At 42.4% G+C, this 21,236-nt stretch overlaps 2 protein-coding genes across 2 annotated transcripts; both read right to left on the bottom strand.

The window, feature by feature from the left end:
• Positions 1-1,441: 1,441 nt before the first annotated feature.
• LOC308327537 (von Willebrand factor A domain-containing protein 7-like) lies at positions 1,442-18,621 on the bottom strand (the record flags this gene model as incomplete). The annotated part of the gene is made up of 19 exons (XM_080781058.1): positions 1,442-2,221; positions 2,482-2,775; positions 3,374-3,651; positions 4,509-4,727; positions 5,308-5,400; positions 5,842-5,988; positions 6,458-6,590; positions 7,149-7,310; positions 7,956-8,072; positions 9,819-9,934; positions 10,191-10,363; positions 11,622-11,808; positions 12,577-12,711; positions 13,143-13,236; positions 13,321-13,602; positions 14,108-14,254; positions 16,589-16,640; positions 16,934-17,013; positions 18,604-18,621. 19 exons carry the CDS (start codon positions 18,619-18,621, stop codon positions 1,766-1,768), a joined length of 3,183 nt encoding a protein of 1,060 aa, XP_080637184.1. The 3' UTR covers positions 1,442-1,765.
• Positions 18,622-19,204: 583 nt separating this feature from the next.
• Positions 19,205-19,882, bottom strand: LOC308327536 (charged multivesicular body protein 5-like; the record flags this gene model as incomplete). Its single annotated transcript, XM_080781057.1, has 1 exon — positions 19,205-19,882. The coding sequence occupies one exon, from the start codon at positions 19,880-19,882 to the stop codon at positions 19,205-19,207; it is 678 nt and encodes a 225-aa protein (XP_080637183.1).
• Positions 19,883-21,236: the final 1,354 nt, after the last annotated feature.

Raw genomic sequence — 21,236 nt, 5'->3', positions numbered from 1 at the left:
AACCCAAATATGTACGAGCTGCGTTCGCTTCCCGCGTTTGCGGGTCTTACTGGTTCTTGTGCTGTTTTATACGCCATTAAAATGTTCTTATTTTGATCTTAAGACCCAATAACTGCATGTCAAGTCTCCAGGTTTTCTTGAGAATATGAATGACACTATGTCACATTATGAGTCCAACTAGTACTATGTTTTATTTGCAAGGGCCCACCATAACTCTGGTACTCTATGATTCACTCTGAGTTACAGACCTGTTATGGTCATTCAGGGCTATCTCTGTGTTTCTGGCAAAAATATAATTGACAAAAAATGTCCCCCAGGCTTTTCTCCCGCTGTACACCAATGTCTTGGCGGAATATATCTGCATGTATTAGGGCTGTCCCCGACTAAGGATTTGTATAGTCGACTGATAGATGAATAAATTTGCTGTTAGTCGACTAATAGTCGACTGAGCACCCCCACCCCCCAAAAAAAAAAAAAAAAAAAAAAAGTTTTTTTTTTTTTTTTTTTTTTTTGCCCCAAAATATTGTATATAAAAATACAATATTTACAAAAATATACAAAAATATTGTATTATTCCACTAGGTCTGTGGGGGACATAAACACATTTGAACATTCTGACTGTTCAAATCTCCAATGTGCATGTGGAGTGTGTCTGCCTGTGTGGCAATGTGCCACTGCCTGTGACTTGAATCGCACAGTGCGCTGGCCTGATATTATTCACAGCTCAACTAATTATCATCATAATTAACCATCACAACATCAATAACAAATACTTTTTTTTATTTATTTTTTTAACATCGACTGAGAGGCTTGTCATTAGCCAGATTGAGCACAGCAGGTGAGATTGAGATTCTGTCTATCAGGCCAGCGCACTGTGCGATTCAAGTCACAGGCAGTGGCACATTGCCACACAGGCAGACACACTCCACATGCACATTGGAGATTTGAACAGTCAGAATGTTCAAATGTGTTTATGTCCCCCACAGACCTAGTGGAATAATACAATATTTTTGTATATTTTTGTAAATATTGTATTTTTATATACAATATTTTGGGGCAAAAATATTTTTTTGATGAACATCGACTAAGAGGTGGTCAGTCGACTGAGACCCGTTCCGATCGATTAGTCGACTATTCGACTAATCGAGGTCAGCCCTAGCATGTATAAGCTTACAGTGCCTGGCAACGTGAAGCAAGCTTGTAGATCTATTTAATACTTTTTGACTATTTCTTCTGAATGTTCACCTATTATGACATGTCCTTAAGTGTGAAAGTGATAATCAGCAAGCAATGCACACTATAGGATGGAAATGGCACAATTGGCATCGAAGGCTTGGAGAACATTATTATGTAATCGCCCCCCACCCCCACACAGAATGCAGTGAAAGCATGACATAAATATTTAAAATATATTTATTTAATAATCAACCACATAAACATTTAGAAGCATTACTACAGTATGATGGATTTCACATAATTTACTTGAAAATAAAAAAGTTAATATTAACGGTGAAGGAACAAAACCCAGAATTTTCCCTCCCATAAAATGTGTAGTTGATAGATATGTGCGTAATATTTGACAATTTGGCCATTTTAGCATTCAAAAGCACTTTAAATTGTCACTTTAGAAATGTGCAGATACTTTGGCTGTATTCCCTTATTCTGTATTGTTTACTGTTGAGTGAGAAAACGATGTTGCACATTAAACTAATCTGGGGGATTTTGTGGAGTCGTGTTCAAACACCCCGGTTAGGGAACCACTGTACTAGGGGGCTAGTAGGGGGGCCAGTATCAGTGTGATAGCCACAGTCAGGCAAAGATAGGAGGGCTGAGTGGCCTTAGTGGCCTTAGCTATAGCAGCTGGAGTGACGGGGTGCGGTAATGAGCCGGTGGTTTGGGTGGTGGCAGTTTCCCTGGCAGTGTAGAAACAGGTGCCCACGTTGCCCACTCCGTCCACCACCTGCAGCTCTACATCGGGTGAACAGCAGGAGGCGCTGTAGGACACCAGGGTTATGTTCTGGTTTTGCGTGCTGCTCACTGCCACGTTCATGGTGTTCAGTGCTCCGTTGCCCTGCTTGAGGCTGACGCGTTCCACACCCGTGCCCTGGGGGCCGTCGCTGACGCTGGCAGAGAGTCGCCACGTAGACAAACTGCAGTTGGACTCGGAACATTGGGGGTCCAGGGCAGTCAGCTGACACACTGGCCGAGTGAAATCTGTCACCTATACGGGATGAGAAGGAAACATGAAGCCATCAGTCACTTAAAATTACTTAAGCCACCAAAGCAACAGTGTTAATAACGCGTTGTAATAAGCTTACAACACGATGTTGTGATGAATTGTGAGCTTGTAGATCAGAACAATTTATATTTGTATTTCTTTATTTTGCCTATAATGACGGGCACAAAATAGGGATGTCAGGTTGAAAGTGGTTAAAGGGAGATAGTTCATACAACTGTAATGTCACTGTTTGGGAGACTTACCGTGTTAACGATGGAAAAACGCAGCACAGCGTAGTTGGTATCCGTGCCCCCGGGCGCCTCAGCCTCGATGGTTAAGGTGACGTCACTTCCAGATGGTGTATTAAGACGGGCCATGAGGGTCACTGTACCATTGGCACTGCCTCCATCTGTGAGGAGGATGCTGGTTGGTGAAGTGAAGTCAAACCCACGGTCATTGGTGGCTCGGATGGTGACGTTTCCCCCTGTGCCGTTAATCGCCACAGTGAAAGGCACCAGGAACGGAGTTCCTGGCTCTAAGACGCCATCTGAATCAGCCTAAATGTATTGAAGAATGATACAACAATTACTGGGAGTTGTGATAAGCACTTTTCAAACTGGATATAGACTATAATAACGCCTCCTTGTCCAATCTTCAGATATCCATAGTTAGCTTGTGTTTTTGTGCAGTTTGTGAATGAGGCAAATCACAATTTAATGTTAAGTGGTGAAGCATCAATACAGGCGGTCTGCTTGTGTGCATGTGGTGACGCTCTACATCTTATTTGGCTGAGTGTTAACAGTGTAGCTTATTCTTTACCAATAACCAAATAGATAAACTGGAAGTAGTATCTCTTATGATACATGCATAATAGAGTTTACACTAGTGTTACTGACCATGATACTGACAACGATACTAATAGTATCATGGTCAGTATCATGTATGTCACTCATTGACTAATAATATTTCACTTTTTTAAATCATTTCATTCCCTGAAGAAGGCCGAAAGGCCGAAACGTTGGATACTAATAAATATACAGCATCGTGGCTACGAGTGTGCAGCCTTTTTCTCTTTTTTACTTTTTTAAATGATTACATGAATAGGTTTGAGAACCACTTGTTTGGTTTAGTTATGGAGTCATGGCAGGTGCTCACCGTGACAGTCAGGCTGGAAGCCTTTAAGTTGGTAGCAGACTGTCTCTGGAAGTCAACAGCTGACGCTCTGGACTCTCTGCTGCTGCCCAGCCTCCCCTTCACACGCACCACAAACTCTGTCGATGGGACCCTGTCCACCTGGACTAGGTATTCTCCATCCTCCAGTAACCTCACGGTGCCGCTAACCTCTGCTGCCCCCGATGTTTCCACCAGAGACACCCCCGTGAGCGCTGCCGAGTCACTCCCCGTGACCGTCACCAACAATGAACCATTAACACCTTTAATGGCAAATGAAAGAAATATGGATATCTTATGCTGCATCATCCAGTCAATTTCTGAGGGAAAGAAAAAGAGTCTTAAAAAGCTTCCTTTAGCTGCACCCTGGCCCAACTGGACCAGAGGGATTTGAATTGCCAGACAACAACATCCTTAAGCACTTGAACTTTAGCATCCATATTTGTCGATCTACAAGCAATTTTTTTCGAAGCGATGTGGTAGAGCAGGGGTTCTCATAGTGGGTGAAGACAAGTGATGTGGTGTAGAGCAGGGGTTCTCATAGTGGGTGAAGACAAGTGATGTGGTGTAGAGCAGGGGTTCTCATAGTGGGTGAAGACAAGTGATGTGGTGTAGAGCAGGGGTTCTCATAGTGGGTGAAGACAAGTGATGTGGTGTAGAGCAGGGGTTCTCATAGTGGGTGAAGTGATGTGGTGTAGAGCAGGGGTTCTGAAGTGATGTGGTGTAGAGCAGGGGTTCTCACAGTGGGTGAAGTGATGTGGTGTAGAGCAGGGGTTCTCATAGTGGGTGAAGTGATGTGGTGTAGAGCAGGGGTTCTGAAGTGATGTGGTGTAGAGCAGGGGTTCTGAAGTGATGTGGTGTAGAGCAGGGGTTCTGAAGTGATGTGGTGTAGAGCAGGGGTTCTGAAGTGATGTGGTGTAGAGCAGGGGTTCTGAAGTGATGTGGTGTAGAGCAGGGGTTCTGAAGTGATGTGGTGTAGAGCAGGGGTTCTGAAGTGATGTGGTGTAGAGCAGGGGTTCTCATAGTGGGTGAAGTGATGTGGTGTAGAGCAGGGGTTCTGAAGTGATGTGGTGTAGAGCAGGGGTTCTGAAGTGATGTGGTGTAGAGCAGGGGTTCTCACAGTGGGTGAAGTGATGTGGTGTAGAGCAGGGGTTCTCACAGTGGGTGAAGTGATGTGGTGTAGAGCAGGGGTTCTCATAGTGGGTGAAGTGATGTGGTGTAGAGCAGGGGTTCTCATAGTGGGTGAAGTGATGTGGTGTAGAGCAGGCGTTCTCACAGTGGGTGAAGTGATGTGGTGTAGAGCAGGGGTTCTGAAGTGATGTGGTGTAGAGCAGGGGTTCTGAAGTGATGTGGTGTAGAGCAGGGGTTCTGAAGTGATGTGGTGTAGAGCAGGGGTTCTGAAGGGATGTGGTGTAGAGCAGGGGTTCTCACAGTGGGTGAAGTGATGTGGTGTAGAGCAGGGGTTCTCACAGTGGGTGAAGTGATGTGGTGTAGAGCAGGGGTTCTGAAGTGATGTGGTGTAGAGCAGGGGTTCTCACAGTGGGTGAAGTGGCACACTATAGGATGCCTTGACACAAGTCCAGGGGTGCTTCAGAATACTTTGATAATATTTGGAATTTATCAATGTCACTTCAGTTTAAACACTCTATACTTAGAACGCACCGAGTACAGTTTCATACAGTATTTCATGTTTGTGTTCAGACAGAATCTACACTATAGCTGTTTATAGGAGGGGCAAGTGCCCCTTAAAAATAATAGATCTATAAGTTCACAACGCGTCTTTGTGACGGGCGTCCGTCCATCCGACCGACCGACCCATCCTTAGATTTTTCACAGCAAGTTATGTGATACTAAATTTTAAAAAAGTGACACAAATTAAAAAACTTCTAATAACCATATAAAGTATAAACAATGCATACCAGCTCTAGGACGGGTCTCTAGAACATCATATCCTGTGAAATGGCTCTGGGCCAATTCCACAAAGTCAAACAGGAAGTCAATGTCACTTTGACCTGAAAATAAAAACGTTATACATGAAAGAAAATTATATGGACAATTAGACATAGGCCTATAGCCAGTGTGTCTTTTCACACTTTTTAGAATACTGATAGAGCATAGAAACAAATTTTATTGTTTTGGTAGATCTGGCCCTACGTAGAAAAACCCTTGAGGCCCTTGAAGATCTGCCTCCGAACCATGCAATGTGTCTTGCATAGTAGAATTTCACTGATTGATATTTATTTATATAAATGTATACATTTATTCAAGAAATATCAGTCATAATTATGTAATATACTACATACTTTTTTATTAGCCATTATTATTATTTAATTATAATTAGCTGTTTAAAAGGGAAAGCTACAGAGCATAACGACTAACTCACTAACATGAATATGCCCTGCTGCTGATTTATTAGGTTCTCAAGATGACCAAATAGGTAAAATGCACGTCACCTATGACCTTCAGAGTGTAGGGCTGTGTGGACACCATTTGTATTTCCCATGATCCCACATGGTTGTTTAGCTGCATGGTTCTGAAGTTTCCTACAGCCAGGATGAAACCCAGCGGTCCTGTGCTATCAGCACTGCTCTGAGACACTCCTGTGAACACAACACACGCATTGGAAACAAACAGAGCACAGTGACAGGCTGACGGCAAGCAAGTGACCTTTTTCACTGCAGCCATATTGACGTAAAGTAGTTGTGTTATGTAACTTCCTTCACAGGTGTTATTGTTCCTCAAACTGAAGGGTTAGCTGCCCCTGCAGTGCATTCTGTCCAGGGTACATTTTGGATGTGTAGTATACACATGAATTAATCTTAAGATGTATGTTGTTGATCCTCCTGTCAGTGACGTCTGGTGGCCTAAATGATCAATGGATGACATGTAAATGTGCGCAGCGTCCCTCACACAAGAGACGCACACACGCACCCATCATCTTTGTCGCTCAAATACCGGCAGAAGTGGATGTCTCAGTGGTGCATGAGTTTACAGTTTTGCATGCGTGTGAAGAGGGTAATTTGTGTGCATCCCACGCTCATTGCGTGAGAGTTGGCAGCTCTGTTTTACCTTCTGGGTTTATAAGAGTGAAACTCATGGAGCGTCCTGTGATGTAGATGATTAGGTTTGTAACTGATTCGTCTACTGAGAAGGTGAAATTAGCGGGCCTTCCTGGGGTTCTGGCAGCTTGCAGAATGGTCACCTAGTAATATAGAAACAAAAAGGATCAATCTGTTCCTAGTACTAAAGCCACATTGGTGGCAGTGAGAGGTAACTGTTTTGATACTTGCAACACTGACCGTACCAGATGTCTGAAGCTCATTGTGGTAAAGTTAATTCGAGGTGATGTGCTGATAGCGTGATTTGAAAAGCGATATTTATGCTTGATTGATAGAATACTTTAACAGGTTGCAGAAAAAATCCCAGTTAAAGTACAGTTCAATACAAAGTCTGTTAAGTGGATTTTAAACCCCCAAAAGCCTGCCATACGGCTTGTTTCCATTGGGGTCATTCATATTCAATTCATCAGAACATAATGACATTGAATGACAAATACACAGTACTAAACATTAAAAAACTTAAATATCTCGAATAGTGTAGCTTTAATTTACAGCAAACATATTCATTAATTAAGAACAATAAGTGTTGATTTATCAGTGGTAATTATGCTGATGACTTTAGAATAGTTTGTTAAACACTGTTGGCGATATGTTGAATTCATAATGATGTTGCCGTCAGATTCTTTTGAAGATTACAGTACCAGAGAGGAAGCAGAGGACTCTGTAATGATTCTGGTGGCCTCTAGCAGCTCGCTCTTGGTGACTTCAATAGCGTGTCCCCCAGACGCCTGAGCCAGGTCTCTGTAGACCTGGGCGTCTGTCCGGCTCATGTGGGCCATCTGTACGCCGCTGTCAGACCGCCTCTGACGACGGAGCCCAAACACGCCGGTTAGCATGAAGTTCACCTGCATGCAATTATTCATGTAGATTAGATACCATACTATAAAGTGACATAAGCATATGACGCTGCATGTATGTATGTATTAGAGGCAGAAGAAGAATTTTCACAAACCAGAAATTTTCATTGGTTCATAAAAACTTTTTTCACTTAAAAAACAATTACTACGATTTATTGTCCATATAGTTCCAAAGTTCACGTGTAGACGTTTTTGTGCATTTTGATCAAAGATCCCGAAAGTTGTTCGGCATGAGGAGACACATATGTGTATCAAATGTTCCTCTACCAGATTACCAGATTTCACCAAAACCGACTGCACGGTTCACCCAGAACTGCTATTTTGGCGGAAGGAAAAGAAAAACCCCACAAAAACAATAAGTGACCAAAGTCACTTTGTGACTTCTTGGTCCCTTAATAAGTGTTTAAAGTCACTTCGTGATTTCTTGGTCCCTTAAAAACAGCAAAAGTAGCAGATCAACAAGCTAAAAACACGCCGGAGCTTGTATATCGGATACTTTTGTGTGACGCTGTAGTATGATCAGCAGGGCGTTAATTTACGATATATGAAGATGGGAGCAACGATATACTGTTATCTATGGCAGCCACACACCACTGTCTTGGTGCGCTCGATCAATGCGGTCACCGTGCTCTTCAGGTGGCTGTCCTTAGCCGAGGCATCAGTGAAGAGGAAGATCTCAGAGTTTGGAGGGGCCCCGGTTAAAGCCAGCTATACACAGATGAACACAACAGAGAATAAGGAAGGAGTAGTGTTGAATCACAATTAGTGATGCACTGAATATTCGGCCGCAGAAAATATTCGGCAGAAAATGCCATAACATTTGTAGAATCAAACTCAGGTTAATGGGTTAAGTGGGGATACTAAAACAGCGATATTCAGTTACACTTCATACCAATGATACTGTGATAACCACTTTCAACATGGCATTATAGGCAAAAGCTTTCTAAATCTACATCTACAAACATCTACAAGCTTGTAGGTCAACAATCTTTGCTATTTGTTGTACAACAAAGTATATAGTGCATAAGTGGCATTCTGGACTAGACCTGTCTGGCTGGAAACATTGTGGTTGCAAGGACTGAACTGAAGAATTTCCCTTTCGGTGCATCCCTAATCACAATCTATAAAGTAAGTAAGTAACAAACGTTTTCAACTAATTGTAGTGGAGTAAAAGCACTATGTTTGTACTTGAGTACATGTACTTAGTTACTTTCCACCCCTTCAGGTGGCTGTCCTTAGCCGAGGCATCAGTGAAGAGGAAGATCTCAGAGTTTGGAGGGGCCCCGGTTAAAGCCAGCTATACACAGATGAACACAACAGAGAATAAGGAAGGAGTAGTGTTGAATCACAATTAGTGATGCACTGAATATTCGGCCGCAGAAAATATTCGGCAGAAAATGCCATAGCATTTGTAGAATCAAACTCAGGTTAATGGGTTAAGGGGATACTAAAACAGCGATATTCAGTTACACTTCATACCAATGATACTGTGATAACCACTTTCAACATGGCATTATAGGCAAAAGCTTTCTAAATCTACATCTACAAACATCTACAAGCTTGTAGGTCAACAATCTTTGCTATTTGTTGTACAACAAAGTATATAGTGCATAAGTGGCATTCTGGACTAGACCTGTCTGGCTGGAAACATTGTGGTTGCAAGGACTGAACTGAAGAATTTCCCTTTCGGTGCATCCCTAATCACAATCTATAAAGTAAGTAAGTAACAAACGTTTGCAACTAATTGTAGTGGATTAAAAGCACTATGTTTGTACTTGAGTACATGTACTTAGTTACTTTCCACCCCTTCAGGTGGCTGTCCTTAGCCGAGGCATCAGTGAAGAGGAAGATCTCAGAGTTTGGAGGGGCCCCGGTTAAAGCCAGCTATACACAGATGAACACAACAGAGAATAAGGAAGGAGTAGTGTTGAATCACAATTAGTGATGCACTGAATATTCGGCCGCAGAAAATATTCGGCAGAAAATGCCATAACATTTGTAGAATCAAACTCAGGTTAATGGGTTAAGTGGGGATACTAAAACAGCGATATTCAGTTACACTTCATACCAATGATACTGTGATAACCACTTTCAACATGGCATTATAGGCAAAAGCTTTCTAAATCTACATCTACAAACATCTACAAGCTTGTAGGTCAACAATCTTTGCTATTTGTTGTACAACAAAGTATATAGTGCATAAGTGGCATTCTGGACTAGACCTGTCTGGCTGGAAACATTGTGGTTGCAAGGACTGAACTGAAGAATTTCCCTTTCGGTGCATCCCTAATCACAATCTATAAAGTAAGTAAGTAACAAACGTTTTCAACTAATTGTAGTGGAGTAAAAGCACTATGTTTGTACTTGAGTACATGTACTTAGTTACTTTCCACCCCTGGTTGGTAAAGAATAAAAGCTGCAGTTTAAGCAGGGAAGCAGTCCACACCACTCTACCTGAAGTCGTGAAAGACTCATCTCAGGTAAATCATTGTTCCCTCCTTGTAGTATCAGCTCATTAATGTGAGCTTTGAAGATGTTTAGATCTGTTGTCCTCATCAGTGGACCAAAGTCTAACGTTCAGAGTGGGGGACAAAAAGTAGAATTTTGTATTCACGTCGTTTAAACTTTTGAGGCATGGATTATGAGGTATATCATGAGGTCAATAATAATACTGTTGATGGATTAGAATGTAATACAGTATATAGCACAGAACACTCCCTGGACATTTTGGAACTCAAAGAACTGTTCATCATTGACTCAAGTCCTTTAGGAGAAAATGGCTACAAATGAAGCAATGCTGTAACATTTAATTTTTAACTATCCTACCTGGATCTCTAAAGGGAACTAGGATGTACGATGAGGGCTCGTCAGGTGTTCCAACTTTACTGTCAAAGAGAGAGGTCACTGCCTTCACCGCCTCAATGTCATCACTCATGCTTGGCGTGGCGTCGATCACAAAACAGAGAGCTTTATTAGATCCCTTGGAGATCCCCATCAACCTGACAGAAGAGACATGGAAAACACCTTTTTCACTTCAACCCCATGCATGGCTATTGCCTATTCTGGGGGGAACATTTGCCAAAAATAGCAGATCTACAAGCTCAAAGCAGGTCAAAGAGATTTGGTGGTGGTGGTGGAGACAACTAAGTAGCAGTCGTTTAAACTTTTGAAAGCATTTGAGCTTGTAGATCGGCTATTTTTGGTGGAGAGGGAAAAAGAGGGGCGGTATAGTTGTAACATTTACGTGGTTAAAGGAGTGTAGTTCACCCAAAGAATATTTTCAATTACACACCCCAGCCTTGATGAGATTTGTGTTTATGTCACATTCCTGAGCCAATTGTGTGACCGGGACAGTGTCATTGTTCAGTAGGAGACTCGGTACTGGAGGCTGCACCAATCAGACCAGTCTGAAGTTAGTGGTTCTGTACTCCTGTACTGTACAAGCCCTCCTTCCTTGTGTGTGTGTGTGTGTGTGTGTGTGTGTGTGTGTGTGTGTGAGACACTGCTCGGACGGACAGACCGACAGGGACAAACATAGCTACACAATGGAGTGGCTGTACCACTAAAAGAATACTTCATGGCGTGTGTAATTACTTGCGCAAGCAGAGCGCGCAAGTATAGTTTCGCCCGGGACGGCTGTGGTGCCAGATTACATACAGTACATGTATACATAGGAGCATTACCTTTAATCCTCCCAACACTAAAACACGAAAACCAATTACACTCTGGCATTGGGTCCTTTAATCCACATCATTGAGAGCTAGTTATACAGATGTATGTAATCTGGCACCACTGCCGTATCAGGCACAATTTGCTGGGACGGTGCATACGCATCAAAAGTGGTGGGTTGGCTAGGACGGTGTGTACGGCGCAAAGTAACCACAGTATACCGCTAATCAACTTACAAATTACATCTACATATACATCGTATATGTATAACTAACTCTCAATGATGATTAAAGGACCCAATGCCAGAGTGTAATTAGTTTTCGATGGTGACGTAATGACGATATGTTTTTTACACCTAATAATTATACATTTCAAACGTTCCTTCACAGAGATACTGAGATTTGACAGTTTATAGCGGTCGAAAGTACTTGCGCGCTCTGCTTGCGCACTAGTTGGCCATTCATGGCCTACTAGTGTGCAACAAGCAAGTATGCACTCGACAGAGTGCAGTTCTAGTTGAAGTCATGTTTTTGTGTGAACAACTTTAACTTTATAGCGCTACATTATGTGCATTGTTAGATGCTGTACTGTAGGAAGTCTGTGTGTCCGGCTGCTGCGTCAATGTCCTCCAGCAGCTCTCTGGTAGCGGCTATTGCCAGATGTGCTGCTTCAGAATGGAGATGACCGTGGCTGGAGGTCGGTTTGTCCTTGTTGATCCCGCCTTTTGGCTCAATCAATTGTGTCTGGTCGAAAAGGCCTCCGTGGCTGCATTTCCCTGTTCACCATTATATTTGAGAACATCAGATCAAATGGTTTAAAATGCCTTTAACCAAACCCATTTAGACCCGAGGCAGTCTTAAAATAAATCCTTCTAAAACCTAACCTAAGCTTTCTGAAAACAAATAGACACTTCTATGTAGTCAAAGAACAGAACAGGAATTCATCATGTAGGAAGCAAAAAGGGAAAGGATACATATACAGTGAGGGGAAAAGGGGGGGGCGGTGGGGGGGATTCAGATTTTACAGAGGCCAGTTTAGAATTGCAGCCTTGCAGCCTTGCAGCTTAGGTTACTTTTACTCCACTTCATCTCGTTTCCAAATATTGTACTTTTACTCCACTACATTTATTTTAAATCTTACTTTGTAGATTTTGATTATTACAAAACATACTTAACCACTTTTAAATTCGACCATTTGAAAATAGCAGATCTACAAGCGCATTGTGATATACATTTGACAACTTGGAATGGAACATTCTGCATAATGAGTACTTTCTCCTTTTGATACTTTCAGTACATTTGGACACCAATAATATTTATTCTCGAAAAAAGCATTGAGGTTCACCCTCATTTGCAATGCTGCCGAGATCACATATCACAGATCACAGATTCATCTGTAAAGAAAACCAATTTTCTGTCTTAGTTTGGCTGTACTTTTTCCACCATTGAATATAGAGTACTGAAGTCCTGATGTCACTGCCACTAGCCCTGGGTGTTGAGTGATGTCAGACTTCGGTGCTCTACAGGTGACTGTAGTCTCTTACCTTTTGGTTTGGTTGAGAGGAACGGCAAAATGCCAAAGTATCCTGAAGTCAGTACTTTCTCCTGTATGATGTCTTCCAAAATATTGTTCCTACAGTCATCTCCATCACAGTTCCGGCAGGTTGCCCTGTTAACATCTGTAGAAAAGTAGTTCCACAAAATTATTTTTGCACAAATGTCAAATTATCACCACAATTGCACAACACACTAACTGGGTATCTGATGTTTTCTGTTTCTCTATTTTTCTGGGTAATGCTTTCTATGAAGCCCATATATACACAATGCATTTTAAACATTATGACACATGTATATAATTATAGTTGTAAACACTCATAAATATTAATAACCTTAATAACACAACATTATAAAGCATTTCATAAACTTACACGGTCAAGTATCTCATGCAACCTATAATTTCCTGACACTGTTATTTTGCAATTAACGATCATAGTGCCCGAACGAAGCAAAAACTGTGCACGCACTCCCTGGATAACAGAGCAGAACCTCGATTTTAGATTTTTGCTAAACACATTTTGTATATTAAACCAAACAGATATTGGTAGGCTACCTGCAATGTTGCCAATGCTGGTGTCAGATCTGATTAGGTTGGAGTTTGGGAGTTTGTTGCCCAGTTCCACCCAGTTAGAGTGACTGTAGAAGTCCTTCACATAGAGGAAAACTATTTACATTAGGAAAAATAAATTGTCAAACCGAACAACTGATAATGACAACGATATGAGACATACCTGTAAGGGGTGTAATATTTCCCCAAGCATCTGCCTGGCCGCTTCAAAGTTTCCTTGCTTGTTGTCGGCTTTGACTGCGGACAGACCATGTGTGATGATTCTCCTTCCCACAGTGAAACTCTCTGCGTCAAAATGGTAGCTCTCGTTGAGCGCATGGTGGAGGTGGAGGTCCACTCGTACATTTCGCCACTTGATATATCTAATGGCTTGGCGGAAGGTCTTCGAGGACCTCGGTGAGGAACAGGCCTTAATGACAGCTTCAGCTGTCAAAGGCTGTTGTCGCTGCAGTGGAAAAAAACCATCCAAATACCGGTATAAACACTACCAGAAGAAGTCAAATGGACAGTGGTAACTCAAGTACTGTACTACAATTGTGTGTTTGTTTTACTTTACTTTACTGGAGTATTTCCAATTATCTGCACTTTTACTTCTACTCCACCACATCTCAGAGACAAATATAGTACTTTTACTCTAGTTGTTAGATTACCACTTCAGCCCTATATATACACACACACACACACACACACACACACACACACACACACACACACACACACACACACACACACACACACACAGGCCAGGAAGGAGGGCTTGTACAGTACAGGAGTACAGAACCACTGACTTCTGACTGGTGGAGCCTCCAGTACTGAGTCTCCTACTGAACAATGATACTGTCCCACTGTCCCGGTCACACACTTATTGGCTCAGGAATGTGACATGAACACAAATCTCATGAAATCAAGGCTGGGGTGTGTAATTGATGACAATGTCAATGAATCCTTACTGGTGACGTGAAGTGTCTACCTGCCTCTAGGGCAAGTTTTCGGCACACCTGTAGAGTGGCATTTAAGATAGCCATCTCCGTGATGGTAGAGTGAGTCAGGGTCAGGGAGTCACCTGGTAGGATCACAAACCCCTGAGCTCCTCCGGTCTGCAGAAGAAGGAGTACCAATACTGCCAGTCCCGGAGAGTTCCTCATTGTAATGCTTGCTGTGGGATAGATATGGGGAAAAAAATGATTTGTTTTCATTCATACCAGCTACATGGTCATTGTGTGAATATTGGTGACATGTCTGAAATATGCATGCATACGTGTGTCTGAGTGTGGCACCGTGTGTGTGTGTGTGTGTGTGTGTGTGTGTGTGTGTGTGTGTGTGTGTGTGTGTGTGTGTGTGTGTGTGTGTGTGTGCACACCCATGTGTATGGTATAGTACTGTTACTGTATAACCCTTTGTTCTTGTGTGAGGTGCTCCTGTAGAGTGTGAGGTGTGGAAGGTATGTGTGAGCTGAGTGATTGAGTTGATTGATCATAACAAACATTATTTATGAACAATTGAGACCTTTTGTAAAGTAATCACTTCTGGAAAATAACAGAAGACATTACTGTCTGCTGTGTTGCTATTCGATGTGTACACTGTGTAATTTTTATAGAGGTATGGTATCTAAAGAGCACAAAGTACCTTTCTGAACGCACCAAGTATCGCGATACTTCCCACAGTTTCCTGTCTGGCAGCCAAATCTCGCGATACTTCAGAGCTAGAAACGATACCTGCTGCTGTTTAGATCCTCAGATAAAATAATATACTGTGCACTCTGTGCACATCGAAAAGTAAGTGATTAGAAAACAACCTGTGATATGTTATTTGAGTGATCCACATTTACATCTCCACAACCTCTCCAACATTGTATCTGTTGCTTTAACTGATTGCTCTTGATTTTTGGAGTTATAAAAAATCTGCATAGATTTTTCCAAGAGAATTCCCTCCATATCCGTGAATTGGTAGATGATTGGTGCATTGGTGCGTTTAGTTCTGCTTCCCATTTCTTTGTAATATATTACGTTGAATGATGTGGTGTATTTCTGCCGTTCTGAAGAACAATTTACAGCGTACAGCATACAGGAAAACACCAAGGCAGGTCCAGATGGGTTTAAAGAAGACGTCTTTATTTGCAGCAAAAGACACAGTCCAACGGTCGAGGCAAAACACAAAACAAAGGAATCACGGAACGGACCTTTGTGATCCCCTGGATGATAACACACAGCTGCACTTGGGTAGTCAAAAACAGTGACCGGATCCAGAAGACCCAGAAGAACCCTGCTCCTTCGACTATATCCTATCTAAGTTCCTCCCCTCTTCACCGGACATACTGACCTCTCGACCAATGAGATCTGAGCAAGGAACCATTATTCTATACTGACAGAAAGTCATTCTTTGAATGTGGAACAATTACTCAGTGTTTAAGTCAGTGACCAAGAAATACCCAAATGGTCACCGGAAGATTCCAGACTCTCGAGCTTGAAAGGGTTTAGAACAATGGCCTTGGATTCAGGTGTGAAGTGTAAACACTCCTGGCCCTGATATGAGGAGTGAGGAGTCTTACAGACTATATGAGTTCTATATGATGAGTCAAGACATTTTACTTACTTAATAATCTGGTTTCATTTATACGGAATTATACGACAATGACAATGGCCACTCATCAAAGTTGTATATATTGCTGATATAATTTGAATCTTTTTCCCCTTGTATATATTTTTTTATAATTTGGACAATACCATTCACTCCCTTTGATTTCCTTAGTATAATAATAATCCCTTAGTTGCAGATACCTGAAGAAATCATGTTTATCCAACATGTATCGAACACTCAAATCTGTGAAACTCTCCAATGCCCCATTTTTCTCCAAAACACACCAGGCTGTCATTCCTCTATTACTCCATATTTTAAATCCCTTATCATGCCCTGCAGGTTTAAATGAACTATCAAAAGCCATCCATTTTAAAATCTTTATATCCTCTTCTAACCTATATATTTTTAACTTTTTTTAACCAGATCTCTAGTGTAAATAGGGTGATTGGATCAATACAGTGTTTTATTTTCTTAAACTTTTCTTTGTCTCCTATAATATTCTGAATGGCATGTTTGTTGAATTCCTTTTCCATATCTTTCCATTTTGCTATATAATCTGGTTTACACCAACATCCTACATATCGTAGCTGGGCCGCATAATAGTACATTTTTAATTTGGGAAGACTCATGCCCCCTCTCTCCTTTGGGAGTTGAAGGGTTTGAAATCTGACCCTTGGCCTCTGCCCGGCCCACACAAACCTAGAAATAATTCTGTCCCATGTAATAAATTGCCCTTGTGGGACCTCTACAGGTAAGGATAAAATATGTACAGTACCTTTCACTTCATGCAGTTCTCAGCACATGTCATGTCACTGGACTGGAGTCCTGCATTGAGCCCTGATGCTTTATATCACAGGAGGGGGCGGGGCCGCGGGGCCAGCACTCTGTTGCATGGGGTTGTCAAGCCTGTTATGACAGCAATGTTGACACAAAAAGAGGGGAAAAAGGGTCACAGATTTTCAATATTATATTTCAACTGTACAGAGATTACACAATGCGGAGGGTGTAGGCGGGATTTATTGCAGATAGATTGTTTACAAGGATGGAGCTGGGATTGAGTGAATGGGCATAATGACAAGTGACGGATGACATGATAAGCAGGAATGGTGGAAGTGCAATGACAGGATGAAGTGACATGGTGAAGGAGCTTTGGCGTGAGCCCCCATGGGGACGGGCCGGAGCCTCGGCTCGGATCCTGCCTGGCGAAGGCAGGGGGGCTCTTGAGCCTGCCCCCCTGGGGCCAACCTGGTGGAGCCTGCTGCTGGGCGGTGTCGGGTACCTGAACGGATAGCAGACGTGAGACAAGGAAGGAGGAGGCGCCCTTTTAAAGGGGCGCAGACAAAGGTAACATTGATCTGATTGGAGCCGTTGAATGATGGGTAGTTCCATCTCTCAGTTGAACTATAGTTTAACTATCACTTAGTGTTATTTTTGAGGGGCACTAGCCCATATGCACAGCTGTGTGTGTGTGTGTGTGTGTGTGTGTGTGTGTGTGTGTGTGTGTGTGTGTGTGTGTGTGTTCGTAGATTGGCTGATGTATAATGAAGTATTATGATAATAGTGCCCCTCACTTCACACAAGTGTGATTTCCTTTTAAAATAATAATGATATAACAAATAATTTTGTTAGTGAAATGTGTTTTGTAGTGAAATGTCTACCTGCTGCCAGACTCCCTGCAGGGCAAGGTTTTGTACACATGTACAGTCACAGTGGCATTTAAGATAGCCCTCTCAGTGATGGTTGGGTGATTCCGGGAGTGTTTTTGTGTGTCTTTAATAGTAGACTAAACCATGTAGCCATCAGAGTTACAGACCTGTTTTATTCAGTGATATCTATTTGTGTTTCTGGTAATATTATTGTCCACTCATGGCAAAAACAATATGTTGACAAAAATGTCCACCACAAGCCAAGATGGCGATGACCCCTGCTTGTTACAGAATTTAGCAGAGAGCACCCACAAATTATGTGTTGTATGTTTACATGCATCTGTGCTATGTGGACCTTGAATGTTGTCGTGCTGTTTAAGCCCTATCCGTACTTCATCAGTGTTGCGTGCCGGAAATAGCCAACCTACAAGCGAGTTAGTTTGTAATGTAGGTCTGCTATTTACGGCGGATGACACTGACGAATGACAGGCATGACTTGTCATTGTAGAGATCATTTAATAACACTGCATTCATGTCTTGTAATGGTTCCCAAACCTTTTCATGTCAAGGACCCCCAAAATGACCCCCCATTTGAAAAGATATGCCAGGGACTCCCATAAGAGAAGGTTTTACAGCTCTAGCAGTGATTCTCAACCATTTTCAGGGTTCAAATATTCCATTTGTACACTATCTGAGACAAGTTACATCATTTAGCTGGGGACCCCCTGGAACTCTCTCAAGGACCCCTAGGGAACCACTGTTGTAGTGTATATATTATATAGTGGCAGTGAATCTGCAATGAATGAAAGTGACTTTGCCATATGTGACAGCCATGTCTATGGGCTTTTCATGTTTGCTTTAAGCAGTGACATCATGTGGCAGCCAGAGTAGAAGCCCCTCACTTCACACGTGTGTGATTTTTTACCCTTTCACTGAGAAGTACACTTGCAATACAAACAGTACAAACAATACAAACAATACAAACAGTCTTTGTATTGAGTTTGTGCTTGAAATGTACTGTAATTCTGTTAATAAATATTTCAATCAATCAATCAATCAAATGCAAATATTGGGCTTGGCTACATTGAATGGAATGTTGGCTGGCTCTTGAAATTTTGAAAATAGCAACCTAGGGTAAATTAATTCGATATGGGTCCAATGGTGTAAATCACATGAGATTCAACCATTGGTCTGGTCAAATCTACCTACCTAAATCTGTCTACCGAGCAATCTTCGTTCATACTCTCACATATGGTCATGAAGTGGGGTCATGACCGAAAGAATAAGGTCACAAATACCAGCACGTCCCACTGGGAGGATATCCTGGGGTAGTCCAAGGCGCAGCAGGAGCTAGGGATTACATCGACTCACTGGCCTTGGAACGCCTTGTTCTCTGGTAGAGCTGTTGCCCCTGCGACCCGACTACGGATAAGCGGTTGAAGATGGAAGGATGGATGGTCAGGTCAAATCCAATCTGGGAACCATCTGCAAAAAAGTGTGAAAAAGGGGGGGTACTGCCCGTGTAGAGACCGGATATCGGTCCATTCACTCTCTTTCAGCCCGCCCATCCCTGTGGTGCGTCTTTGTTTTCATTCCTACTAACAACAAACTAAACTCTACACGTAACACAGAGTTGCTGACTGTCTTGAGTGATTATAGGTCAAATTAATACATTCAGTGCAAACTAACTGAATGCATTCCTAACTAAGGTTTAGGGTTCCTCACTACGGAATAAATGCCTACAAACCACATGCTCATTCTGAAACGTGCATCATGCCGCCTTTTCTGCTCTCTATATGCAATGCACCACAAAATGCAGATCATTTACACACTGGTTGCAGGAATCCGTGGAAGGCCAAATTCATCCACCAGAGCGCCATCCTTGTCGGTGGTCACGTCACTGGGCAAGCCCTCTGGGATGGATGGCGACGAGGAGGCCTCATCCAGGTAGGAGCTATCGTCATCCAGCAGCAGCTCGTCGCCCAAGGCATCGAGCTCCGCTTCCAGGTCGTCTTCATCTATTTCGGGCATGCCGTAGCTTCTGCTCAGTGTCTCCTGCACCTCGTTGGCGTCTGCCATCATTTCTTCCAGCTGGTCCTGAAGATCCTCGATCTGGTCGATGTTCACTTTCCTGTATGCTTGCTTCATTTCCCTGGCACCTGTCTTCATGGCGTCAACTGTGGTTTTAGTGTCTTTGAGAGTCTGGATTGTGTAGTTTGCTTGTTCCATGTTAAATGACTGCTGCATGAGGTTGTCTTTCTGGCCCTCATACATTTTCTTCTGCTTCAGGACTCTCATTGCCTTCTGCTTCACCATGTTGTTTGAAGGCCCATCTTTCATTGTTTTCAGCTGATTCTTGTACTTCACCAGTTCAGCATCTAGTCTGGCAATTTTCTTGTCAATGGACTCAGCTCGAGAGTCCACGTTTCCTATGCAGTCTGTGAGGGTGGGTTGTGCATTCTTGGTTTTTGTGGTCGAGCCTCGGCCAAACATACGATTCATTTTTTAAATGAAAATGCTCAACCAAATAATGTAGATTCTTAGCTGTCACTAAATATCTTGAAATACACCCAGAAGCAAATTCAGACAGATGTCAGTACAGGCATGTGGTTTACACTTTGTGCTCCATAACACCTTCAGACATTCTGCTTATAAATTCCCTTGGTTCACCAATGCATGTCATATAGCCTCTCAGCCAATCACAATGTGACGCTGGAACTTGCTGACATCACCTGTTCTGCACCTAACTCACTTCTTTACCACATGGCACCGAAGGGACAGAGTTTATCTGTACGTATATCCCGTGACATTTTGTCCAAGTATGCAGATCAACACACACAAACATCTATCTATAAACATGTGTCTCTCTCTCTCACTCTTTGCGTGCGTGCGTGCGTGTGCGTGCGATTGGCTTCAGACTTGATGTGCGTATTGTCGAGGAAGCAATTGACTGGGGAGCCGGTGAGAAGTCAGTTGGATTGGTGGTTGTCCTGAACAGCCTATCTGAACAATATGCCCATATATGGGCAAACATACATAGCCTACTGTACATACTGTATATGGGCATACGCAATACACATTCGCATGATACGAGTAAGACACGCAAACGCGGGAAGCGAACGCAGATCGTAAATTGCAATAACAATTCACCATGTGTCACATGTCTCGTGTAGATCAGTGGTGTGCACAGATAGACACTAGGGGTGCTAGAGCACCCCCTGCCCTTTTCCCTCTGGACAAATGTGCCCTTTTTTGTACAGTGTACACTATACTGTACTGTATGTGGACCATGGTGACATTGATCAATTCTTGATAAAAAGCTTCTAACTTCTAATATATTATTTAGGCACCAAAATCTATACATCTCACACTATTAAGGCAACCGACCGGTTCCACGCGCTTCACAAGGTGCCCTTTTTTCCACTTGAGCACCTGCCCCTCTAAATGTCTGTGCACACCACTGATGGACAGGCATGGATTCAGATGCAGTCAACGTTGATCTGAAATCAGATTAATCGCAAAAAATAAATAAATAAAGTTCAGAATTGGGCAGAATATAAATAAAATAACTGAATTTGAGGTTAATGTGAATACAAAGGGGGTGACAATTCATCCAGGGGTCATCAATATACATACGGATTTGTCCGTATGTGGCATTTTTTTTACACACCATTATAATAATGTGTATGATACTTACTATTCGTTGCTTCTCAAATGTTTTATTTGCAAATTGGAACCAAATCCATTTGTACACTCTCAGAGTTACAGACCTGTTATTTTTTTACAAAAATGTCCACCACAAGTCCACAAGTAACAAGCCAGCAACTGGTGGTGCTTACTTAACATGGGACCTACA

This window comes from Protomyctophum bolini (genome assembly GCF_963924005.1).
Source record: "Protomyctophum bolini genome assembly, chromosome: 13".
Taxonomy (NCBI): Eukaryota; Metazoa; Chordata; class Actinopteri; order Myctophiformes; family Myctophidae; genus Protomyctophum; species Protomyctophum bolini.
This window is presented reverse-complemented; position numbering and strand designations above follow the sequence as displayed.